Source organism: Bidens hawaiensis, unplaced genomic scaffold (genome assembly GCF_021521415.1).
Source record: "Bidens hawaiensis isolate Kalapana, Puna unplaced genomic scaffold, B.hawaiensis_p1.1 tig00025375_1, whole genome shotgun sequence".
NCBI lineage: Eukaryota > Viridiplantae > Streptophyta > Magnoliopsida > Asterales > Asteraceae > Bidens > Bidens hawaiensis.
In genome coordinates, this window is record NW_027494049.1 from 78,037 (window position 1) to 104,934 (window position 26,898).

Sequence of the window (26,898 nt, forward strand, 5' to 3'; positions counted from 1 at the left end):
TTTGTGCTAGAATAAGTTTATAAAAAAAATTCAAAGTAAAGCCCAAAATCTTCTAGCAACACACCATTAGTATATACAGTCTCAAACACAAACGTGTAATTTTATTTCTATAAAGGTTTTCCACTTTAAACATAAACCTAATTACAACATCTCAACTTTATTTTTCATCAAATCACCTGGGAACAAACTTGGTCCATTTAGTCAACATACGAAAATATGCAATCCCCCACGATGTATTCGCCGTCAATGGACCCACAATGATCCAAAACCCAGTAAAAAATCCAAGAACTATGCTAATGATCAACCCCCAATCTCGTCCATTGTCTTCTTTTTTATCTCCTTTTGTAGTAGTTGTTACCTCGACTCGTACACAACCATTGGTCTCAGTTAGCGGAGCACCACAAAGTTTGTTGCCAAAGAAGCTAGACTCATTGAAGCTCTGAAGCTGAGTACTTGTTGGAATTCTCCCGGTCAAATTGTTGTAGGATACATTGAAGCTACTTAAGAAATGTAACCTTCTCAAGCTAACGGGAAGTTCCCCAAAAAGCTTGTTCGTTGATAAATCAAAAGATTCAAGTGCTTCCATATCTCCAATCTTCTCCGGTATACTTCCCGTCAATTGATTTCTTGATAGATTTAAAAATTTTAACTGCACAAGGGATGTGAGCTCATGTGGAATGTGTCCTACAAGATTGTTACTTGAGAGGTCCAACAACATCACGAGTGGAAGATTATTGATATATGCGTCCTCTCGTCCTTTCATCACCAAAGAATCCTCGGCAATAGATAATCCGTATTCCAGTTCAAAAACAAACTGAAAGATTGAGTTGGTATTTTTGCCGGAAAGGATACTAAAGTTGTTGAAGCATCTTGGAATATTTCCGGATAGTTTGTTATGTGCAAGATCCAAGATTTGAACATTCATAAGATAACACAGTTCTTGGGGAATAATTCTGTCAAAATTGTTGCCTCTAAGGTTGAGTAATATCAAAAGAGTGAGTTTTGTTCCAATCCATGTTGGAATGCTTCCAGCAAGGTCATTTCTACCAAGTTGAAGGATTTTTAATGCGGTTAAGTTCATTAAAGAAGAAGGCAATCTTCCAGAGATCTTGTTCCCACGCATGTTTAGTAATTTTAGAGAAGGTATTGAACCCAATGTTATTGGAATCTTGCCATACAAATTATTATTTTCCAAATTTAACAGTATCAAACTCGACCACTTCTCCCAGCATTCTGGAATGTCACCTGACAAATGATTATTGCCTAAGTTAAGAACTTTTGTGCCCTTCATTCCATTGGAACACAAAAAATGGTGTAATGGTCCTTCAAACTCATTAGAGCTTAAGTCAACTTGCTCAATTGTTGCAGGGACAACCAAAAAACTCAGTGTTCCTTGGATTTGATTGTTCGATATATCTAAATAATATAGATTGGGGAATGATCTCATGAATAACTCTGGCATGGGTGATGAAATTCTTGTGTTGCTTATGTCTAGATGAATTAAATCTTTCTGTGATTGCACCCATAATGGAAACCGAGGCCCTAAAGCCAGGATGTCAAAATCAAGTATTCGAGCTGGAAAAGAGGGATCCATTTTACAACAAGCAGCCTAAAAGTTAAGTTGTTGCCGTAGCCGATTAGATGTTTCAAGCTCACTAGCTTGGAAAAGTGAGTTTCTGTTACAACACCTGTTAGAATATTATCATAAAAACTTAAATAAACCAACTTTGAAAGTTGTCCGAGGCTTTTAGGAAGGCTTCCTTCTATTCGATTATCTGAAAGATCTAACATCCTCAACGATGATAGTTGCCCAATCGATTCAGGAAGACTATTGTTTAGATCATTATTTGAAAGATACAATTCTTCTAACGATGATAATCTCGCAATTGAGTAAGGAATGGGACCAGAAATTCGATTCGACTGAAGATCCAACTTCCTCAGAAAAGATAAACGTTCTATGGAATGAGGAATTATACCTACTATATGGTTCCAAGACAAGGATAATGACTCCAAGCCAGGTGATTTGCAATCGAAAAAACTTTCAAGAAGATCTGTTAAACTAATATTACCCAACTTATTCTCAGACAAATCAATCTCTCTCAAATTACAGAGGTTACCCAGTGATTTAGGTATTCTCTTTGTGAGATGGTTGATTGATAGATCAATGCTATGAAGAGAGGTTAAGTTATGAAGGGAATCGAGAAGTGAACTTGAAATACCACATTCCCTAATATTTAAGGACAATAGATTATTACTAGACAACTCTTCTAATACAGCTGGAGATTTCATGAAACCATTCTTCGCAACATGAAGCGTCTCGAGAGAAGTCAAGTTACGGAAGCTATGCGTACTCCTAGGAAGAGGGTCATGAAAATTACACCCACTTAAATCTAGTGAAATTAAACTAGTTATAGTGAATACCCAATGTGGTAAGGAACTTGAAAAATTGTTATAAGAAAGATCGAGCATGGAAAGGGATGTGAGATTAAGATTGGGAACGTAAGCCTCTGTATTTGAGAGTTCACACATCGACAAATGTAGTCGGATCAAAGAAGGATGTGTGTTGATCACTTGAAGCCAATTTGTTGCTTTGCTAAGATCTACCCCACTCATGTCTAGGTAATTCAACATACCTAGACTTGACAACCACCCAATATTCATCATTCTCGTTGATTCAAATCCTACATGAAAACTTCCAAGACATAGGACCTGCAAATCAGAAAGATTCCCAAGTTGTGGAGGGATAGTTCCACCAAAATTGGAGCATGAAAGGTTAAGATACCTCAGGTTTTCTAGAGAACCAATAAATCTAGGAATTGGGTTTCCTCCAAAGTTATTACAGCTCAAGTCCAGATGCTTGAGGTGCTTCAAGTCCAATAAAGATGAACTTATATCCCCTTTCAACCTCTGCTTCGAGGCTTCTTCGTATTCCTTTTTAGTGACGTGAAAATTTTGATAGCTGCAATGACCCCCAGGAAGATGAATCGTGTGAACATGACCTGTAGAATTATCACAACCAATCCCAGCCCATCCGCAACATTCTCTATCCTCAGCCGTCCAGGAAGCAAGTCGATTTGTTTCATCAGTGAGGCCTTGCTTGAACATGAGTAGTGCTTGTCTCTCATCGTACATACATAATACATTATCAGAGTTTTGATTAGACAAACACAAATTAAAAAAGGCCAAAACAACAAGTAAGCACGAGTGCCAATTACACCGGAAAATAGCAAACGGATAACGAGTATTCATATTGGTTGAGATTATAAGCATAGCAGGAGTCTTGATTTTAGTTCAGTTGATGACATGGGAGGTTGATTTAAAGTTTAAACTCAAATAATTATCTTTCATTGGTAGCTTTCAATATCACAATTATCTGACAGATTCAAAGCAGGCATAGGTTATTTTATATATATGTTTGAATAGGTTAGCTTTGAACTGGTCTTTAACTATATATGCTGTCTTCTTCAATGATACTCAAGTTTAGACAAGTTAGAAAAAACAATATATGTGGACATTTTGGAAAGTTCCTATGTAAGGAAAATATTTTCATTTTAGAAATACAATATTTATAATCAGATTTACTAAACTAATTTTAAATCCCCTATGTTTACTATTCTATCTGTTGCAAAATAACTACGCAGTTGTGTATGTGAGTCATGCATCTTGTAAGCTCCTCGAGATCAGCTCGCTAAAAACATGATTTGAGTCGGGCTTAAATGAGCCCAGGATAAAGCTTCACTTAATCAAACTACAGCATGCTTGCAAGAATCCGACATCTCAATTAAGTATCTAATCATATCAATCATCAACTAGTAAAAAGTACAAAACTTGTGAAAATAACCAATTGAAGTCAAACAATTGGTATTATGCTATTGTAACGCATCAAACTTTTGGCATTTGTTTTTTTCATTTTTAGTGATTGTTACTCGCTTTTTGACGATTATTTTTGAAATTTAAGGCGACTATTTTGTCATTTTTTGACAATCATTACGGCTATGGGATATACAAACTGGAACACATGATCATATATCAGAACACTACTAAAACATGAAACACAGGATCATATATCGGAACACTCAAACACGGACAATGTTTGAAACTTAATTGTTTAGTGCCACACGAAGTAAATAGAAAAAGACATGCACCAAAGCCTAACACATAAACATCATAATTCTTTTCTTATGGAGTGGAAGACATGATAAAATAAAGAGCACCATATTCATGCATGCAACAAGACACCGACTTACGTTCTTGAGATTCTTTAACATATGAGGTTAAATCACCACGCCCAAATACCTGGCCACCAAGTGTCCCGCCAATTGTCATGCCAGTGAAGTTGTTCAAAAACGGTGAACTGTTAACATTTGGTTGCTCGAAGAAGAAATCATGCACTCCGCCCATAAGAAGCAAAAATAAGATCACCTCCAAACACCTCCCACCTATCACCGTTGGTCATGCTACCTTGGTTAAAAGACCTCATATGGTTAGAGACATTCGCGACAAAGATAAAGCACTGACAGAATCCCGGTAGTAAAAACTAAAGGTATCGCATGTTTTGATGCCCGTGTCCATATCATCAACAAAAAGACACTCGGCTCTAAATCTACATGCAAATAATTGCTGTTAAAGGTGACATTTAATTCTACTTATAAGTTATAAGCAATAATATCTATAGTCAGTTTAAAGAAAAAGATGATATTATAAAACAAAAAAAAGAAAACAGCTGTTATCTTACTTTTTAACTCTGTGGAATGTAGGAGAAGTCACCCATTCGAGGTTTTCCTGTCCAATATGGTATTTTCTTGTCTTTGTTACCCCAATGTACATAGAACTAGTGTGGAACCTCTCCCCTAGCTGTCATTGATTATAAACACTAAAATTTTACCATTGGGATCGAGAGAGAAAGTAGGAGACAGAGTAAGATGATGCTTCTGGCCGGTTATGGTTATGAGATAGAGAATGAAGAAGAAGCCATGAATGGAGAGAGTAGAAGTTGAGGTCTGTGTGAGAGATAACGCTGTTGTTCCAATAGTTGAGAGGTGATTGACAGTTGAAATTTGATTATTATTGTCAAACTTCAATTTTTTATTTTTTATATTTTTAATAATAAACGGCTTGCCTATAAATATATAGTGTTTTCTTTTAGAACAACTTTCTTTATGACTTTTAGGTCATCACACCCATTCAATTAAAAAGTCCTATTGTTTCATTTTGGGCAGACTATGATGTCGAGTTTGCAAATAAAAAGTTACAATAACCTTTTTTTTTTATCTGAGTAAACTGTTATCTCTGTTCATAAAATTTGGTCACTTTTGTTATTTTCGTCTTAAAAATTTGTTTGCGATTTCTGTCCTCATTGTTTATAAAAGTTGTCGTTTATGTCCAACACATGCACTAACCCCGTTAGTTTTGTGGTGGTGGTGGTGGTGAGTATGTTGTTACGACCGAAGGCCATGACCCAAGCCCATCGGCAACCGAGCAGCCCGAGCGTAAGCGGTCCACAAGAGTAATTAACAAACCATATCGTTATATTAAAGAATAAAGATATATATGGAAGCTTCGAGAATTATCATCTATTTTAAATTACTTTATAATTTCTAGTTTGAATTTGAGTTTGAGTATGGTTGTTCTTAGTTTATACGTATTGTTTATTTCCTTTGTATATGGTTTGAACTTTCATCAGTAATCAAGAATTATTATTTGGTTTGCTCTTCTTCTTCTATCGTTCATTGGAGATTTTCGGTGTCTTGAATAATCCGTATCATATGCCACGTAAACCTCATTTTTGCCACATAAGCACATTTTTTACACATATGCATGACATGTCATCATCGCAATAACAGAGTTAAGAATTCACTAGTTACGGATTGTTGGGACCTGATATGTTAAAAGATGAGACCGTATTAGCCAAGTTGTTAGTCGGGATTGTTTGTTTGGCAATTGTCCATAGTTGAATTACTTAAATCCATTTTCTAATAAAAGTGAAACTAGTAGTTTAAGTTGGTTTAGGAAATGGTGAAACAAGGTACGTGTTTCAAAAATTCATATGATTCACAACCAAGATAAAGCCCAAAATCTACTCTATAGTCGTTATATTTAAGAATCTAATAGCTCAAGAAAGATAACAGTATATATTGAATACATGATTGAAGTTCCAAAGTAAAAACATTAGGGCTATTATTAAAACAATAAAACAGGATCACAACTTTAATAGTTTATTACTTAGAAAACAAGTGACAACAATGCTTGTGTATAACATCACAAACCATATACCTCAATTTATCCCAGAGACGAAAGTATGCAATCCTCCAAGATCTGATGGCAATCATTGGACCCACAATGATCCAAAATCCCGTAACAAATCCAACTACTATGCTAATAATCAACACCCAATCTTTTTCATTGTCTTCTTTATGTTCTTGTGTTGTATTAGTTAGTCCTTCAACTGATACACACCCATTAGCTAGTGGAGCTCCGCAAAGTTTGTTGCCAAAAAAGCTGGACTCATTAAAGCTCTGAATCTGAGTACTTGTTGGAATTCTTCCTATCAAGTTGTTGTATGACACATTAAAGCTACTCAAGGAAATCAGCCTTGCCAAGCTCATGGGTAGTTCACCGGAAAGTTTGTTTAGTGATAAATCAAGAGATTCAAGTGCTTTCATGTCTCCAATATTTTGTGGGATATATCCAGTCAATTGATTTCTTGATAGATTCAAAAACTGTAACTTTTGCAGGGTCGTAAGCTCACTGGGGATGTCACCATAAAATTTGTTGCTCGATAGGTCCAACAATCTTACCAGTCCAAGAATGATGCTATATGTGTCCTCTCGTCCCTTCGTCACCAATGAATCATCAACAATAAATGATCCATAGCCAAAAGAGAAAGAAAATTGAAGCAATGAGTTAGTTTCTATGCCAGATAGGACATTAAAGTTACTGAAGCATCTTGGAATGTTTCCCGATAGGTTATTATGAGCAAGATCCAATATGTGAACATGTGAAAGGTAACAAAGCTCGTGTGGAACATTTCCATCAAAATTGTTGGATCTAAGGTTAAGAATTCTCAAAAAAGTGAGTTTTGTTCCAATCCATGCCGGAATGCTTCCACGAAGTTCGTTTCCACCAAGTTGAAGGATCTCTAAGTATGTTAAGTTCATTAAGGAGGGAGGTAATATACCTGAGATCTTGTTCCTGTGCATGTTGAGTAAATTTAAGGAAGAAGGTACAGATCCCAATGTTCTTGGAATCTCACCGGACAAATCATTGTTCTCCAAGTTTAAGACTACCAAACTCAGCCACTTCTCCCAACACTCTGGAATGGCACCCGACAAATGATTATTTCCCAGATTAAGAACCATCATGCCCGTCACACCATTGGAACACAACAAATGATGAAGTAATCCCCAAAATTCATTAGAGCTTAAGTTGATTACCTCAAGTGTTGTTGGGATATCCAACAATGTTAATGATCCTTGGATTTGATTTAATGACATGTCTAAATAATAAAGACTGGGAAACGATCTCACAAATGACTCGGGCATGGGTGAAAAAATGCTTGTGTTGCTTATGTCCAAAAACATTAAATCCTTCTGTCGCTGCAACCACAATGGAAATTGAGGCCCTAAAACCCAAGAGCTTATGTACAATCTTTGCAGTTTGAAAGGGGGTATCCAATTTGCATCTAGTAGTTTCAAGGTTAAGCTGTTGTGTGATCCATCTAAATAATTCAAGCTCGCTAGTTTGGCAAAGTGAGATTCGGTCACAACACCCGTGAGGAAATTGTATGAAAAATCTAGATCAATCAACTTTGAAAGTTGACCGATGCTATTTGGAAGGCTTCCCTCCAACTGGTTATGTGAAAGATCTAGTGTCTTCAACAATGATAGCCGTCCAATCCAGTAAGGAAAGCTGCCATTTAATTGATTATTTGAAAGAAACAACCCTTCCAACAATGATAGTTGTCCAATAGAGTTTGTTATGGGACCGGAAATTTGATTTAGACTAAGATCCAATGACCTTAGACTATATAACTTTCTAATGGAATGAGGAATGATACCAACAATATAGTTCTCATACAAAGATAATGACTCCAAGGCATGTGATTCACACTCGAAAAAGATTTCAAGAAGGTATGCTAAACTAATATTACGAAAACTATTAAGTGAAAAATCAATCTCTCTCACATTACAAAGGTTACACAATGATTCGGGTATTCCCCTCGTGAGTTGATTTCGATCAAGATCAAGGCTAAGAAGAGATGTTAAGTTGTGAAGGGAATCAAGAACTGAACTTGACACACCACAATGACTAATATCTAACAAGGCAAGATTACTACTAGACAAATCTTTTAATATTGACGAAGAGTTCATGAACTCATTCCCACTAACACGAAGCAACTCAAGAGACGTCAAATTATGAAAGCTATAAATATTGCTAGGGATAATTCCATGAAAATGACACCCCCCTAAATCCAGTGAAACTAGACCAGGTATGCTGAACATCCACCCTGGCACAGAACTAGTGAAATTATTAAAAGAAAGATCAAGTAAGGAAAGAGATGTGAGATTGACGCTAGGAACATAGGGATATATATTTGAAAGTTCACAAGCAGAAAAATATAGCTCGACCAAAGAAGGAAGGGTGTTCATTACATGATGCCAATCAGTGGCTTTGCTAAGGTCCATGCCACTCATATCTAGGTGATGCAACACGCGAAGATTTGATAACCATTGCATATTTATCATGCTTGTTGATTCAGAGGCATATCGAAAATTTCCAAGACAGAGGACGTGCAACTTAGAAAGATTCCCCATTTGTGAAGGGATAATTCCACTAAATTTGGAATTCAAAAGGTTAAGATACCTCATGTTTTCCAGAGAACCAATGAAATTAGGAACTTGGATCCCTCCAAAATCATTGCAGCTCAAGTCCAGATGCCTGAGTTGCTTAAGGTCCAACAAAGATGGACTTATATCCCCTGTCAACGTCTGCTCTGAATCTTTTTCGTATTCTTCAAAAGTGTTGTAATCACCAGCACATAGACCGTAAGGTCCACGAAGATGAATCTGATGAACATGACCAGTAGAATTATCACACTCAATCCCGGCCCACGTGCAACACTCCCTGTCCTCTTCAACCCATGATGAGAGTCGATTTGACGAATCAATGAGGCCATGCTTGAAGCGGAGAAGTGCTTGTCTCTCAACGTCCACGCATAATACATCAAGAGATTTTGATCAGACAAGCACAGATGAAACAACGCCAAAACAACAAGTAACCACAATGGACAAGAAGAAAAATAAGAAACGGAAAAACATGTACTCATATTGATTGATTATCGACGAGTAACAACAGTCTATCGAGTTAAGTTTAGAAATTGTGATGAAGTTCTATTTAAACTACAAAAATTATGTTCCGGCAGTAACTTTATATTTCCTCAACAAATGGATTTAATTATGATACAAATAGGTCATCTTTGACGGATTCAAATCAAGCATTTGTTATTTTCATTTTCAATAGGTCAGTTTTTAGTTTTCTTCAGTTTGTTTCTGTGCAGGTTTATCTATTTAAAGAATACAGGTCTTCTTCTTCAATAAATAGAGTGTAAAAATAAATATCAAGTCAATACCAAGTCAAGTAAACGAACGTAACAATAAAACTAGAACATTTTGATAGTTTATTTCATGTGTTCCAAAATAGTTATGCACTCACAATACATATAAGTTATCAAGCATATAATATTTTAGTGATTTAGTTAGCTAAAGTAACGTCTGGAAAGATTTAATTCCATATATATAATTTTCTTTCACCTGTTTTGGGATGACATATATGTTAAAACGATAAGGCATCATCGACTTTCATGGGTGGATAGGGTTGATCTCGTGGGGAGGCTTTGGAGGAGATCAAGATAACTAAAAGTATTTTAATTATGTTATGGTTTATCCATTATCTATGTTTATCTTTTAAGTTTGTTTTTCAAATTAGTAGTAGTATTTGAATTGAATTGAGAGTCTTGTAAGGGTCTATATAAACCCAGTCAGAATGTTTGTTTTCGGTGTGTTCTATTTTCGGTTTTAGTTATCAAAAAGAGTCGCTATTGAATTTGAGCAGAGATCGGTTGTTGTGTTTGGTTTTCAGTATTTGGTTTCACTTGTTCCACGTTTAACAAGTGGTATCAGAGCCAATCACCGAAGACGTTTGTTCGCATCTGTTTCTTTGATCGAGGTCCAGCCCGTGGGATTAGTTCCACGATTGATTGCTTGTTTAAGTGATTGATTTGGCTGTAGGTTAAAAGAATCATTCGGTGAAAAGAAGAACGAGACAAACCTGAGAATCATGTCGGAATTCCAAGTTGTAGGAGGTGTGAAGAAATTGAACAATTCGAACTATAACACGTGGAAGACGTGTATGCAGTCTTACCTTCAAGGGCAAGATTTGTGGGATATTGTCAATGGAGAAAGCACCGTGGAACCAAGGAATGATGTGAACGGGGCCATTGGAAAGTGGCGAGTAAAATCTGGTAAAGCCATGTTTTATCTGAAAACAACTATTGAAGAAGAACTTTTAGAACACATCCAAGGTTTCGAGACGCCAAAACCTGCATGGGATGCGCTAGCTGCCTTGTTTTCCAAGAAAAATGACTCAAGGCTTCAACTGTTGGAGAATGAGTTGTTGGCGATCAGTCAAAAAGATCTGACGGTACCCCAGTACTTTCACAAAGTAAAAACATTGTGTCGTGAGATTGGCGAGTTGGATCAACAAGCGAGAATTGGGGATGCTAGAATGAAGCGGATTATTATCCACGGGTTGAAACCCGAGTTCAGAAGTTTTGTTGCAGCCGTGCAAGGATGGGCGAATCAGCCCTCTCTTGTTGAGTTTGAAAATTTGTTGGCAGACCAAGAAGCTTTGACGAAGCAAATGGCATGTGCAACGGTTGGGTCATCGAAAGATGTTGACCAAGCCCTATACGCCGGGAAGGGAAGAAACGGGTTTCGAGCAGGAAAGTTCCAAATACGGAAGCATGAAGGGAAACAGAAACCGTGGGTTAAGAAAGATAAAGAGAAAGAAGAAAGAACCGGAGATAAGAATAAAAATGTGGAAAATAAGAAGTTTTCTTTCCGGTGTTACAAATGTGGACACCTAAGGGTCACATAGCGAAGAGATGCCCGTAAAATAACAAGGAAGAAGGGAATAATGCTGCTGTTGAACAAGATGACGAGTGGGATGCAAAGGCGTACTTCACTAAAATTTCCGATGCTCATGCATATTCGGCAACGGTTCAGCATAAGTCTAACAACCTTGATGATTGGATAGTTGATTCTGGGTGTTCAAATCATATAACGGGAGAGAAAAATATGTTGTCTAATCCCATAGTATATGGTGGTAGCAAGGTTGTCGTTATTGCTGATAATTCTAGGCACTTGATCGCACATATCGGGAATGTAAAGTTTCTAGCCGGGTCAAGCAAAAACGAGATAATCCTAAAGGATGTGTATCACGTACCCGGGTTGAAGAAAAACTTGTTGTCGGTAACTCAACTCACCGATGCGGGTCATTACGTGTTGTTTGGGCCTCATGATGTTAGAGTGTTTGTTCACTTTGAAACATCAAGTAAACCGGTTCTGCAGGGAAAGAGGAAGGAGACGATGTATGTATTGTCAGCAGAATCAACGTATGTTGAAAAGACTCGCAGCAACGAAAACGTTGATTTATGGCATCGACGCCTTGGGCATGTTGGTTTCGATAAGCTTGGAATTATGATGAAAAAGGAGACTGAAAGAGATCTATTGGTTCGTGATGTGCACCCGGATCAAGTATGTGCTGGTTGTTAATTTGGCAAAGCGAAACAGCAGCCGTTTGAATCATCGGATTCCAAGACCAGTGCTTCGCTCGATCTCATTCATACGGATGTCTTCGGAGCAGTAAAGCAACCATCACTAAGCGGTAAACGTTTTATGATCACATTCATTGATGACTACTCACGTTTTGTGTGGGTATATTTTATGCACCAAAAGTCAGAAGCCTTCGAGAAGTTCAAAGATTTTAAGCTTGAGGTCGAACGTTTAACGGGGAGAGATATAAAGGTTCTAATATCTGACAATGGTGGCGAGTACATGTCACATGAGTTTTCAATTTTTTTTAAAAACAAACAAAATCGGGAGGCAACTTACGTGTTCAAATACGCCTCAACAGAACGGTATATCGGAGAGAAAGAACCGACATTTAGCTGAAGTTTCAGGAAGTATGTTGCACGATAAGAATGTACCAGGAAGTTATTGGGCTGAGTCAATGATGACGGCAACTTACGTAGTTAATCGGCTGCCGCAACAAGGGCTCGAGTATACATCTCCGTATGAAAGATTGTTTGGGAAGAAACCAAGTGTTAGGCACCTGAAGGTTTTTGGGTGCATGTGTTATGTGTTTATTCCTAGCCACCTTCGTCACAAGTTAGAAAAGAAAGCTGTTCGGTGTATTTTTGTGGGGTATGATGCCCAACGAAAAGGATGGCGTTGTTGTGACCCGGTAACAAGAAAATTCTATGTCTCTAGTAACGTAGTGTTTGATGAGATGTCGGCTTGGTGGACATCCAGTAAAGAAGCCCTACCTGATACCGATTTTTTGAAAGAAGAGTTGAATCATGTAAAGCTAAAGTTCAATAATGATTCTGATGGAGAAAACGAGTCATGTTCGATTCCAGAAACGAATGAGGAATCTGGCCAAGTCCAGTCAAAACCGGTACCGGCAAGAAGATCGAATCGAGAAAAGAGACCTAATCCACGATATGCTAATGTTGTCTGGGTTGAAGAACGAATCACTGAACCAGATTCGTTTACTGAAGCGAGTAAAAAGGAAGAATGGGTTGAAGCTATGAGAGTCGAGATGGAAGCTCTTAAAGCTAACCAAACCTGGGATTTAGTTCCGTTACCGGAGGGTGCTAAACCAATTTCATGTAAATGGGTTTATAAAGTGAAACGTAAACCGGATGGCACGGTGGATCGGTATAAGGCCCGGCTGGTAGCCCGGGGTTTTTCTCAGCAGCTCGGTTTGGATTATGAAGAAACGTTCAGCCCGGTTGCTAAGTTAACAACCGTGCGAACTGTGATAGCTCTAGCCGTAAGTAAAGGATGGAATATGTGGCAAATGGACATCAACAACGCGTTCTAGTATGGGAGTTTGGATCACACTATACACATGGTACAACCGTCTGGATTTGTGAGCTCTAGCAATCCGAATTATGTGTGTAGATTAAAGAAAGCGTTATATGGTTTAAAGCAGTCGCCACGCGCATGGTTTGGGAAAATGGCGGAATTTCTTGAACATAATGGGTTTTCCATTACAACCTCAGATTCAAGTTTGTTTGTCAAAACGATGGGAACTAAAGTAGTTGTGGTGTTGGTTTATGTTGATGATTTATTTATCACAGGAGACGTTCAAGATGAGATTGACCAACTAAAGGAGAACTTAAACACTAGGTTTAAGTTGAAGGATCTGGGTCGGCTACAACATTTTGTTGGACTAGAACTCGAGTATAAAGAAGCTTCAGTAATCCTACATCAAAGGAGGTATGTGATAAATTTGTTACAAAAGTTTGGATTAAATTGTTGTAAACCGGCGGCAACTCCGTTCGATGTGAATGCTAAGTTGTATCCAGAAGACGGAACCGAGCTAGAAGATCCTACCGAGTATCGGCAGATGGTGGGAAGTTTAATTTATCTTACTCTAACAAGGCCTGATATCGCGTTTGCGGTTGGTGTTCTAAGCCGTTTCATGCAAACTCCAAGAAGGCCTCACATGTATGCCATGCAACGAGTCTTGAAGTATGTTAAGTCGACATATAGATGTGGCGTCGAGTTTAAGAGGGAGTCATGTGTTAAGATTAGAGGCTTTTGTGATGCCGATTATGCCGGCGACCCAGGAAGTAGGAGGTCCACTTCGGGATATGTGTTTTTGCTCGGTTCAAGTGTTATATCGTGGTGTAGTAAGAGACAGCCGACTGTGTCTCTTTCAACTACAGAAGCTGAGTATCGTGCTTCAGCGGTAGCAGCTCAAGAGTTGGTTTGGCTTGTTCGGTTGTTAAAGGAATTGGGACAGAATGTTGAGCGTGGTGTGGACTTATTTTGTGATAATAAGTCAGCAATTCAGTTAGCTGAGAATCTAGTGTTTCACGCTCGTACTAAGCATGTGGAGATACACTATCATTTTGTTCGTGAAAAAGTGTTGAAGGGAGAGATTTACTTGCAGTATGTAGAGACAAGTAAACAAGTAGCTGATATGTTCACGAAAGGATTACCGAGTACTAAGTTAAAAGAGTTCTGTGCCAATATGGGAATGAGTATGGTCGATGTTGAGAGGGAGTGTTAAAACGATAAGGCATCATCGACTTTCATGGGTGGATAGGTTTGATCTCGTGGGGAGGCTTTGGAGGAGATCAAGATAACTAAAAGTATTTTAATTATGTTATGGTTTATCCATTATCTATGTTTATCTTTTAAGTTTGTTTTTCAAATTAGTAGTAGTATTTGAATTGAATTGGGAGTCTTGTAAGGGTCTATATAAACCCGGTCAGAATGTTTGTTTTCGGTGTGTTCTATTTTCGGTTTTAGTAATCAAAAAGAGTCGCTCTTGAGTTTGAGCAGAGATCGGTTGTTGTGTTTGGTTTTCAGTATTTGGTTTCACTTGTTCCACGTTTAACAATATACTTAAGACTAGATCTACTTTTGATTATCTCTATATGAGAAGCATATTATTTCACATAAGTAATATCAGTAACGTTATTTGGAATGAACTCGCTTAACTAGCATCTAAGTATGTATTTTGGGTCTACTCGTTTAAATCGCTATATCCTTTCTAAAGTTGTATTATGTCTTGTTTTATTTTGTTTTTGATATCATATCTAGGGGTGTACACGGACCGGACAGTCATAGACAAGACATTTCTCGTGTTCGTCCGTTAAGCTTTTAACGGAAAAACGGACGGTTCACGAACACTCTACCAAACGAAAAATTCATGTTCGTGTCCGTCCATTAAGAAATTGAGTTTGTCCGTGTCCATTCGTGTCCATCTGTTAATATTGTAAGCGGACATTAACGGACACTAATGGACAAACAGACACTAATATACTCTAATGGACAAACAAACTCATGAACATTAATAGACAAATAAACATATGAAGATTAATGGACAATGAACACTAATACTTCCATTAATGACGAACGAACATACACAAACATATCCGTACGAACGTTATCGGACGGGCGTAATCGAACGGGCGTTACCGGACGTTCAAGGACACTATTGAACGGATCTTGCACTTGTTCGTGTTCGTCCATTAAGCTTATCGAACGAAATTTTTTTGTCTATGTCCAGCTCATTTATCAAACGGACAAATATAAACAAATTTCTTACCAAACAAACGACTAGACGTCCGGTTCGCTTACAGCCCTAATCATATCCGCATATCTTTCATGTATAATACAATAAATATATAAAATTATGTAAATAAGTGTTGACTTTTGATACCCATTAAGACCACTCACACCCCTTTCATCATTTGTTTATATAATTTAACTACAAATACAATTTTCTTTAAATTTTGCCTATACCTAATAGCATCTCATCCTCGATACTACTTTTATTTAAATCTTACAAACATTTATTTACTATAGTTTCTTTACCTTTATACACACCCACACAATTATAGAGAATGATGAATAACTACCCTCTGTATATAGAATTAATATTACTCTTTTTAGAGCATGAAGAACGAGATGTTGAAGCTAAACAATTGAAAAACTATACTTTCCTTCATAATTTCAAAATTATATATATAGATAAAATAGCAAAGTTTGGTGTCATAAAATTTTTTAAAGCTATTATTTTGCCATTTTATATGATTGCTTTCATTCATCACTCAATCTATCTATTTAGTTCAATGGTTTTGTTTAACTTTTTTAAGTTTTTTGATCATGTTTGCTCAAGTTCAAGTCTCTAAAGTAGCAAATTAATTTTTTTAGTTATCGTCAACGTGTGTTGTAAATTGTAATAGGTTTTATTTTTTTTTTTTTCATGTACGTTTTATTTCTTTTTTTGGTTTAAATGTATATATGATAATCTAACAAAATTATTTTTTAGGTTTGGTTCTCGTATATGTAATGAACCTAATATATACCAATGAAATTTGCGTCGACTCCCCGCCGTAACGCCTTAGTTTTTGTTTTAAATATGTTATCTTGACGGAACTATTTTTTGGGTTTAGTTCCGAACCGTAACAAATATATCCGATACTGATCAAATTCACATCGACTCGCCGCTGCAACGACTATGTTTTACTGACCGACTAAACGTTGTTTTAAATATGTTTTTTGTTGTATTATATGTCATAAGAGTCACTATTATTCTGAGTGTTTACTAATTTGTGTTTAATACATGTATCGATACGAGCCTTCTAATAACAATCGAATTCATTCCCGCCGTCACAACGTGACGAGTTGCCACCTAATTAAAGATTAATATATAGTGTGATACGTGAATACTTATAAAGATAAAAATAAAAGATAATCCAAATCAACTAATGAGTACAAATTGCCACCTATAATTGCTACACATAGTTGCTTAGGGTGAGTTTTTTAAATAATAATATTATTATTATTAAAAGAAAAAAACAAACAACTTTAACAAGAATAACATTTGCGTATGCAAAGAAAAAAAAATAATTTCATTAGTCTTTTTTTTAAATCAAATCAGATCAATCAATCATGACTCAAACAATGGGTTGATTTGGGTGTACACCAGGGCAATTTGAGTCTATTTATATCAGGGGTGTGTGGTGCGGTTTAATACGGTTTTTGGTTAAAACCAAATCGAAAATCAAAATTTCGGGTTTAGAGTTTTTGAAATCGTTTGGTTTCGGTTTTTTCAGTTTCAGTTTTTCGGTTTTTTTTTGTTTGGTTTTGGTTCGGTTTCGGGTTTTTCGGTTTTTGCCATTGAGCTTGAAAATTTTAGGGTGAAAAAAAAGTTGACAAAAAATAATTAATTTAGGTATAAATAATTTTGTTAATTGTAAAATAATAGACTATTATACATTTGATAAAAGGTTTTTGAGTTACATATTTATTAAATTCTTATAAATTACTAAATATAAAATATATAAAAACAAAATTTTAGGAATTCGGTTAGGTCTTTTCGCTTTTTTTTACATGCAAAACCAAAACCGAACAGTTAGTGCAGTTTTTACAAAAACACTATGGCACTTTAGCTGGAGTAATTTCATGCAATCTTGTATTTGCTCTAAAACAGCATTTTCGTTATATTCTCTCGATATTCCATTGTTATATTATATTCGATCACCAACTCTTTGATGTTCTAAATATCACCAACTCTTTGTGGATGAAATTTGGATGGTATGTATATGTTACTTGATGTTCTAAATATCAGTGGATTAAATAATTGTGTCAATTGTAGAGATAAATTTTTATATGGATAAGTTAGTATGATGCTATGTGTACTAGATGTGTACAAACCGGTTTAAAACTCAAAACCGTTTTGGGTTGAAACCCGTTTGATTGGTCATTAAAAGTCAACCTGGTTTATAATCGGTTTCGGTTTGGGTTGAAACCAGTTTATTGACATGTTATGATGGTTTCGGTTCGGGTTTTGATCGGATTCGGTTCGGTTAACCGGTTTGAAACTAGTTTTGGTGGAAAAAATTACAAACCGGTTCTGAATCTAAGGTTTCAATCGGTTCCAAACCAGTGCTACACAATTAGATTCAAACCGGTTTGATTTAAGTTTGTTTTTCAGGTCGGTTCAGTTAACCGGTTCTTTGTGTACACATAAAACTTTTTAATAAGTTAGGTAGATAAACCAGTTGTGATTTGTACAATTAAGTTTATAGCTAACTAGATTTTCATCCGGCGCGTTGTGCCGAGGCAATTGGTAAAACTTTAACGTTGAAACATGGGTGCTGGTAAAACCCGAGCGTTGATAAAGCCTGAGCGTTACGTCGGTAAGTTGACGCGAATTCAGTTAGTATAATTTACGTTCTTTACGGCATAGATATCATTGGTTTCGGCTACATCTTACCCTACTCAGACCCTACCATAGCTTTGCTATTGGTGGGATATACTGAGTACGATGATGATGATGATGATGATGATGATATCATTGGTAAAACCTTAGCATCCAAAAATATATATTCGTCAAATAACATATAAAGTTTTGTTAGTTAAAACGACGTTTATATGGTCGATAAACCCGGGCGGTGACAAAACTCAAGTGTTGGGGTCCCGGGCATTGAGGCGATAACTGGACACGAATACTGTCGGTTTCGGCTAAGTTTATTAAGGTACCGAAACTAAAAAAAGGAAAAAGAAATATAAAAACTGGGTGGACCAACGGGGTGAGGTCGATCGGCAAACTCAGGCATTGATAAAACCGAGCGTTGTCGGTCCCGGACGTACGACGTTGAATTTATGCATATTCAGTCGGTTTTTCATCACGTTTGTTATGATATCGGAATTAAACAAACAAAAGAGAACAAAATTGTCATTCGCTTAGCTTATGTTCGTTATGATAACGAAACAAAAAAAAACAAAATGCTATGACAAGTAAGGTACCGCCAAATGGCCTAATGACAACTTATCGACACCAAACTTTACGTTTATATATATTAGATATTTAGATAATAGATAATTAGATAATGTTAATATTTTTGGTATTATTTTTGCGTTCATAACTTCAAATAGCATAAATTTTGTACGGGCGCTAATTTGCAAATAATTTTTTCGTCATGTTCACACTTGAAAACTATTATTTTTTAATTTAATTTTTAAATTTAAAAAGTGGTCAAGTAGACAACTAGGTATGAAATTAGAGATGCTTGACTCAAGAACAGAACCAGTCAACGGATGGTAAGCATTTGTCCTTTTAGACTTTAATTTAACTGTAAACATTAAACTTCATATAAATTAAACTACATATATGTCTTTAAATAAAACTTCATAATAACCTTTGTACTAGGTGAAACGCGGTCGGTTGTTGATTGACTCATTGCTTACCCAAAACTGTATCATTTACTTATTTGTTATTATTGTTAAAAATGCTGTATTGCTTACAAAAATCTACGACTTATATAAAAAATGAATTACGAGTTGCATGCATATTTAGCAATACCAATCTACTAGAGAGATCCGATAGATCTATATTTTCATATGTAGTTATTTCTTTATTTTAAAGTACTTGCTTAAAAAAGAAAAGAATTATTCAACTTGACATGTTTGTTGAACGGTTGTAATTAATGGTTTATATCAAGGCATCCGTAATGGTTTCATTAAAAGTGAAAAACGTTAGTGTTATTGACTTATTTCACTGTCATATAGGCTGTTTTACTTGGAAAACCCCTACTAACCACGAAAGTTTGTAATCGTTTTACAATAAAAATAAATAAATTAAATAGAATAATAGTACGTGTGATGTGTATGGGTTTGATAGGCTAAGATGTTAAATTAAATAAAAGTAAAAACAATATTGACCTTCTTTGGCCCTAAACCCGTTTTTGCCCCCACAAGCATGCCCAAAATGGCCGTGCATAATGATGTGCGGGGCGGTTTTATTATTGGCAAATTATTTATCACACAGTTAACAGCTAAAGTGTAATTTTGGTAGCCTTTTTTTTCACTTGTCCCGACACCTGAAATTTTTAGGATTATAAAAACGGCCCTGATACATATTTGCTTATTAAATATTAACATTAGAATTCTGAAAGACATTGATGAACGTGATTCATATATATACTCATAAAAAAATATGATTAATATTATTAAGAATATTCCTACTCTTAGATGATCAAGTTTTGGTATAACCAACATTAATATGCATTTTTTTGGGAGAAAATTACTATTTGTGTCTATGTGGTTTCAGAGAGGAGACACAATGAGTCTTCAAAAGATAATTTGAACTGGTTGGGTCCTTGTGGTTTAAAAAATAAACCATTTGAGTCCTTGTTAAATATGGAATTACTAGTTTACCCTTTTTTATGATCCATATGGGTCCCTGTGGTTAAGTGATTGCTTAGTTTTAATTCCTCTTTAAAATTACCTCTAAATTACATAATTTTTTTAGCAAAAATAAGAAAACGAAACTTTTTTAAACGAAAATAAACCAACTGAACTAATTTTTTTTAACAAAAATTGACGAACCATACTTTTTTAACAAAAATATGAACCGAACTATGTTTTTACAAAAATAAACGAATCGAACTACTTTTTAATATAAATAAACGAACCATACTACTTTTTTAACAAAAATAAACGATCGAACTACCTTTTTAGCGAAAATAAATGAACTATTCTTTTACTAAACTAAATGAACATAACTACTTATAAAATACGCAATCAAATCGCACTCCACCTTAGCACAAGCTACGACGATATTTTCGTTAAAAGATAAGTTTGGTTTGTTTATTTTTATTAAAAAGAAGTTTGGTTAAAAGATAAGCTTGGTTTGTTTATTTTGTTAAAAAAACAAGTTTGATTCGTTTATTTTTGTTAAACAGATTGTTTGATTCGTTTATTTTTATTAAAAAAAGTTTCGTTTTCTTATTTTTGTTAAAAAATTATGTAATTTAGAGATAATTTTTAAAGAGGGACTAAAACTGAGCAATTACTTAACCACATGGACTCATATGGATTATAAAAAAGGGTAAACTAGTAATTCCACATTTGACAAGGACTTAAATGGTTAATTTTTGAAACCACAGAAACCCAACCAATCCAAATTTTCTTTCGGGGACTAATTGTGTCTCCTCCTTGAAACCACAGGGACACAAACAATAATTTTCTCTTTTTTGGGATTCATTTTCTTCACAGAATCATATGGTTTGAATATTAAAAAATTGATAAACTAATACATTGATTTACTGAAAAAAGTTAAAAACAAAAATAAAAACAATTTACAGGTATGCGTGAGATAAACGGCCAAACGGGTGCATATATTTTGGGTAACCAGGCCAGTTCTAACCTAATACACTACCCATCTTGGCGTTTTATACCGTGAAAATTTTTAAGCTAATTAATCTCATACCCAGTCTAGCTTATACTCAAATATCCATCTCATTATGTAGTCAAATGTTTTAAGTTTAATGTTTACCCTTAGAGTTCGGGTTTCATTATCATTCACTGCCTCATTAGTCATAGTGTATTTTAGCTTTGATGTTATAAGTTTCATATTTATTTATATATTTTTCTATTAGTAGTAAGTGTATTTTAATCAGTGTATTTTAATCATTTTTAATAGAATAGTTAACGCGAGTTATTTCTAAAATTGTAACATGATAACACCATGTAAACTTTCTCTTTAAATAATAGGGTATAGTTTTGATGGATACGACACTAAAACGACAACTTACATAATAAAAGTTTTTTTAAAAAAAAATTTGACCACCTAACTATTTTGTACGTTTTCCATCATATGAAAATGATAAGATTTCAATACATTATGTTGAATAAATTTAGTCAAACACCGCGGTGTTAGAAATTAAGTAGTTATTGATTTTGTCAACTACATAAATTGCAAAATCTTGACTGTCTTCTTATTGATGATTGTATATATAAATACCTATAGATACACTCTTCAATATTCATTATTCCCACTTTCTAGTGTTAATAAATAATAAGCTAACCGGCTTATTTATCACAATGGTGACCATGAAGTTTGCTTTGGTTTCCTTAACCCTAATTGTTCTTCTTGAAGCATATAATGCTAGACATTTACATGGTATGAATAAATAACCAACTATTTATATGTTCTTTTTCACAATTTCATATTTTTGTTACTTTTTTCTAGATATTTTGTTATTAATATATGGTTTTGTTTGCAGACGCGTCTATAAAAAAAAGCTTTGATGGACGGTCTCTATTTTATGGGGTTGTAATTCAAATGGTAACGGGAGATAAACTCCGGTTGCCACAGGCTTCTCATCTTTCATCAATAGTAAATGATCACCAGACTGCTTATGGTCGTGTTAACAAGCCACCACTATCACCAATTGTAGCACCGTCAAAGGGCCAATCAACTTATGGTCGAGTTAACTCATCACCACCTCCTCCAAATGTAGCACCGTCAAAGGGCCACGAAACTTACACCCGAGTTAACTCATCACCACCGCCGCCATTTGTAGCTCCATCAAAGGGCCAAGCAACTTACGGCCAGGAAACTTACAACCGAGTTAACTCACCACCGCCACCACCAATAAAAGCACCTCCAAAGATCCAACCGTTTTACGGCCGAGATGACCCAAGAAGCCCACCGAGTCCGGACCCAAATGATTCACAACGACAAGGCATGTATAACCGAGTTAACCCGAGTGCAACATCCGCTACTAAACTAGCTGATCCAACACACCCATTGCTAAGTGATGGTGCTATATTATCCGTATCAAAGGAAGATCAATGGCACATGCTGCCATCTTACGTCACTAGAGTATTTAAATACTGGGGCTGACTTGGAATTTAAGTTATTTAACTGCTTACTATATGTTATTATTGTTGCCTTGTTGATCAAATGGTTTAGTCATATTAACAGAATAACGTGTGTTCGATCGTCATGTGAAAATAGATATTAATTTTAATTCCAATATTAAAAGACTTCATAGAGAGCTAGCAGCCTATCATCACTCACTGACTAGTTATATGTCAAAATTAATTATCATAGAAAGTTTAATGTTTAAACAGGATAACAAGTGTGCCATGCAACTTAATGTTAGAACTTTAAATCAAAAACATCAAATTTCTCCTATGGGTCATTTATCGTTAAGCCTTTTTCTTTATTTTATATTATCTTAACAAAGCTAGCCAATTTTTAGTTGTCTTATGAACTAATTAAAGTATTTAATAATGCGAAACCTTACCCGGTAGAGATGCAAAAACCTTAAAGCCAAAACCGAAATCATGTTACTGCGTTTGGAATCGTATAATCGTAAGGCATTAAGATCCAAATCGTATAATCTAAAGGCCTTCATATAAAAAAAATGTTAAAAAATTAAAATAAGTAATTAGAAGTTAGAACCACGTATTGTATCAACAATTTAAAAATGTTTACGTACATGCATTTCAGAAATTTTATATATGAAACAAATAGGTTCGAGAGACCACGTTTAAGCAACTTGTTTGAAACCCGGATTCGTTTTAAACCTAGCTTGATTTTTTTCAAGATTTATGGCTGAGAACAATTAATGGTATTATTATAAGTTGATTTAAAATTTTGGTTTTAATTATTTATGATGGCCATGGGTAAAATGTTTAGGTTCATAAAATGGTTTAACAAATCTACTAATTAAAGTCTCTTAATTTTTTTTCTCCTATCTCACATATATACTTCACAGTTTTACAAAATTCGGAACCAATTACACAATCTATGGATTTTTTTAAGCAACCGAAAAGAAAACCAACGAGGGAGGTAACAAAAGATAGATCCATCAGACTAAATTACTTAAATTGTGTTATTGTTTACATATTTGTAGCTTCAGCCTCTAGTATGTATTAATTTTGCATATAGAACTGATAATCGTATTGAACTATATATATTAAAGTACTAACTTACATATACGTAAGCTAGTGTGCGCTTCGTATTATTCGTATAATAACATAGTTACATATATATAAGCGCGCATATATAAATAGGCGTGTTCTTTGTGTTTAGTGTGACAATAGTCTTTTTCGTGTTCTTTGATGCAAAAGAGATCATACATAAATGAAGTGATAGTAGTTAATTAAGAAATACAGGAGAGAGAAAGAAAATAATATTTGGGGTTTGGGGTGGTGGGGGGGGGGGGGGGGGGGTGTTTGTCTATTCTTTTTGGCATTATTACCAGGACATTATAGTCAATTTCACACCTATGAGATAATATTTTATTATATTGATATGGTCTACTACCAAGCCTTTGACTTCAAGAACCGCATGCCATGCATGAGGTCTTACTCGTTTAGTTGATGGAGTATATATTTGTTTCCTTTATAATAAAAGTAGTTACGTATTAAAGAGGTTACAAAGTAGAATAAACTTTATGTTGTATTTTGTTAATTTAGCAACTTAACGATGAAAATAGAGGTGCTATAACGGGGTATAAATGAACCTAATGCTTACCAAAAAAACATGAACACCATTCAACTGAAAAATAGGTGATCTATATGTACTCTCAAGTTCGATGGTCCCAACAAAATGTAACTTGAATTGAAGAGCATCAAAATATGTTGGAAGTTTTGAGTGAAAGTGTGTTAATAAAGTCTTAATAAAAAAGTGGTGAAATAGGGGTAACTAGAACATGAAACGGTGGGAGTGAGTCCCCAAATGACACCTTCCTGAAAATATGAAAAACATAATCATCTACTCGATTAATTCGTATCCAAAGAGATGTCTCATACTCATACTGAATATCTTGTTTCGTATCAGGGTTCGTTTCATTAATTTGTGTTGAATATGTCAATAATTTTTGTGTTATACGTAACTTTTTTGCGTTCAAAGGTCAGACATGGCAAATTTTTATATCGATAGTAAATTCAAAGAATTTATTCATCCGGTTCACACTTAAAATTCAAAAAGCAATATTTTTATTAATTATTCAGTCTTTAAAAAGTTATCAAGTAGACAACTAGGAATAAAATTTGCCATGCTGGACAAAAGAAGATAGCTAGTCAACGGATTGTAGTAGTATGAACTATGAATCGTTTGTCGTTTTAGACTTTAGAAGATTGTTTAAAAACTAATTAAAACATTGAATTTTTATGTAAAACAAAATACACATACGTCTTAAAATAAAAATAAACACACGCAGTCAACGGATGGCAACTGTTAATCTGTTATGAATCATTTGTTATTAGGGAGCAGACAAGCCAAGCTGCCAGTGACGGCCCAAGGTTTTCAGAGGCCTCAAGCTAACTATCAAGTTGGAGGCCTTATTCAAACGTTTTCATATAAACCCTCCTCCTTTATCCGGGCTTGAGACCGGCAATAATAAACCAAAACGTTTATAGTTGGCGGAGTTAATTTTTCTTTTGTTTTACTTATATCGTGTCAGTACAAAACAACGTTTACATAAAAATTCTTTTTCTAGCCTTATTAGATGCAAATTGTTTAACAAAATAATCATAACAATATCTGCTAAAAAGTTCTTCTCAATCGACAAAAGAGCTAAACCGCTTAACTTTTCATGTGACATTGTAGATCTTAAATATCTTTTTATCGACTTTAATTTGGAAAACTACATTCTACGGAAGCAACGGTTACAAAATAGTTAACACAATTCTATAGGCAATATAAGCATTCGAAAAAGAATCAAGGTTTTCAATATAATATAATATATTAATAAGTGTGTCGGATTCTAAATCAGTCAGGGCACATTCGAAATATACAATTGGGCAAACATTCAATTAGGCAGATTATAAATTGGCAAACTATTGTACAGATAAGAACATAAAATGATAAGAATAAACTAACCTCAAATTGGCAAATTATAATAGCAATATATTAAATTCACTTGAAGTCTTGAAGCAAAAATCAAAATCAGCAGACAGGCTTTAGCACACACCTGAACCAAGAATTGAAATAAAAATTCGCAAATGTTAAGTGCCAATTTAATCACGAATTAAAAATCAAATCGAAGAATATGTGAATGCAACTACTTGAGTATAAATAGAGACTCACCATATATAAAGATGAACATGATTGAAAATCAGAAATAGACAATATTCAATGGAATATTGATTATTTCATTGATTCCTTTTTTCCATTCCATAAATCTCGTGAAATAGGGAGCATGGTACCAAATTAGTCTCATCAATTCCTCCAATCTTTCAGGTTTCCATACTTCATCAACGGCAAAAATAAGAAAAACCTAATATATTTATGATTTTTTATAAAAAATTGGGGGCCTCTAAATTTTTGGGGCCTAAAGCCCTAGCTTGGCCCAACCAAGCTATTGGGCCGGCCCTGCAAGCTGCTCGCGAGCTACTCAAGACCGGTTCATTAAAAAGCTCGATTAAGCCGAGCTGAAACGAGCCCGAGCTTCACTTATCGAGCTCGAGCTGGCTCGCGAGCCTAAACAAGCCTTTCATTCATATAATTCTTAAAATATATATTTAATAATTATTAATTGTTATATATAATGTGATGAAGAAACTTCATAGAAGTTGAAATATGAAGAAATAGATATGCCTAGCTATTTTAGTCTATGGGTAAAGTATCTAATTGATAGAGTAAGCACCGTAAAGATCAATTAGCGAGGTTTTGGCCGATACAATAAGAACTGCTTACTTTATGTCATGATGTGAGACAAACGTTAGTAATCAACTTATGTAATAGAGTTGAAATCCACTAAGGTATTTAACAGCGGTGTAGGATCAGATCCCAAAGATAGTAAGTCTTTCCTTTCGAAAGTCTTTTTCAAAAATTCTATATAATCTAAATTTCTATATGATATGAAACTGAGATAGTTACCTTTAAGAAAATTCTAATGATAGGCGAAAGAAGAATAAAACATAGACATTTCGCCTATCATTAGAATTTTCTGAAAGATAACTATCTCAGTTTCATATCATATAGAAATTTAGATTATATAGAATTTTTGAAAAAGACTTTCGAAAGAAAAGACTTACTATCTTTGGGATCTGATCCTACACCGCTACTAAATACCTTAGTGGATCAACTCTATTACATAAGTTGATTACTAAAGTTTGTCTCACATCATGACATAAAGTAAGCAGTTCTTATTGTATCGGCCAAAACCTCGCTAATTGATCTTTACGGTGCTTACTCTATCAATTAGATACTTTACCCATAAACTAAAATAGCTAGGCATATATATTTCTTCATATTTCATAATAAATAAAAATAACTAAATAATATATA

At 34.9% G+C, this 26,898-nt stretch overlaps 2 protein-coding genes across 2 annotated transcripts; both read right to left on the reverse strand.

The window, feature by feature from the left end:
• Nucleotides 1-172: 172 nt before the first annotated feature.
• Nucleotides 173-4,401, reverse strand: LOC143571420 (receptor-like protein EIX2). Its single transcript, XM_077056851.1, has 3 exons — nucleotides 4,248-4,401; nucleotides 1,723-2,999; nucleotides 173-1,609 (listed from the first exon to the last, which is right to left on the reverse strand). Exons 1-3 carry the CDS (start codon nucleotides 4,399-4,401, stop codon nucleotides 173-175), a joined length of 2,868 nt encoding a protein of 955 aa, XP_076912966.1.
• Nucleotides 4,402-4,476: 75 nt separating this feature from the next.
• Nucleotides 4,477-10,337, reverse strand: LOC143571421 (receptor-like protein EIX1). Its single transcript, XM_077056852.1, has 3 exons — nucleotides 10,327-10,337; nucleotides 6,274-9,198; nucleotides 4,477-4,603 (listed from the first exon to the last, which is right to left on the reverse strand). The coding sequence occupies exons 1-3, from the start codon at nucleotides 10,335-10,337 to the stop codon at nucleotides 4,477-4,479; spliced, it is 3,063 nt and encodes a 1,020-aa protein (XP_076912967.1).
• Between the last annotated feature and the right edge of the window lie 16,561 nt (nucleotides 10,338-26,898).

What these genes read in the sequence shown, in the direction of transcription:
- LOC143571420 (XM_077056851.1), bottom strand. Translation starts at nt 4,401, where the DNA reads ATGGGCGGAGTGCATGATTTCTTCTTCGAGCAACCAAATGTTAACAGT. An exon ending in TGTTAAAGAATCTCAAGAAC is followed by an intron (nt 3,000 to 4,247) that starts GTAAGTCGGTGT and finishes ATAATTCTACAG; the next exon opens with GTCATGTTCACACGATTCAT. An exon ending in TCGGACAACTTTCAAAGTTG is followed by an intron (nt 1,610 to 1,722) that starts GTTTATTTAAGT and finishes CTTAACTTTTAG; the next exon opens with GCTGCTTGTTGTAAAATGGA.
- LOC143571421 (XM_077056852.1), bottom strand. An exon ending in CGTCTCTGGGATAAATTGAG is followed by an intron (nt 4,604 to 6,273) that starts GTATATGGTTTG and finishes ATTTGCATGTAG; the next exon opens with ATTTAGAGCCGAGTGTCTTT.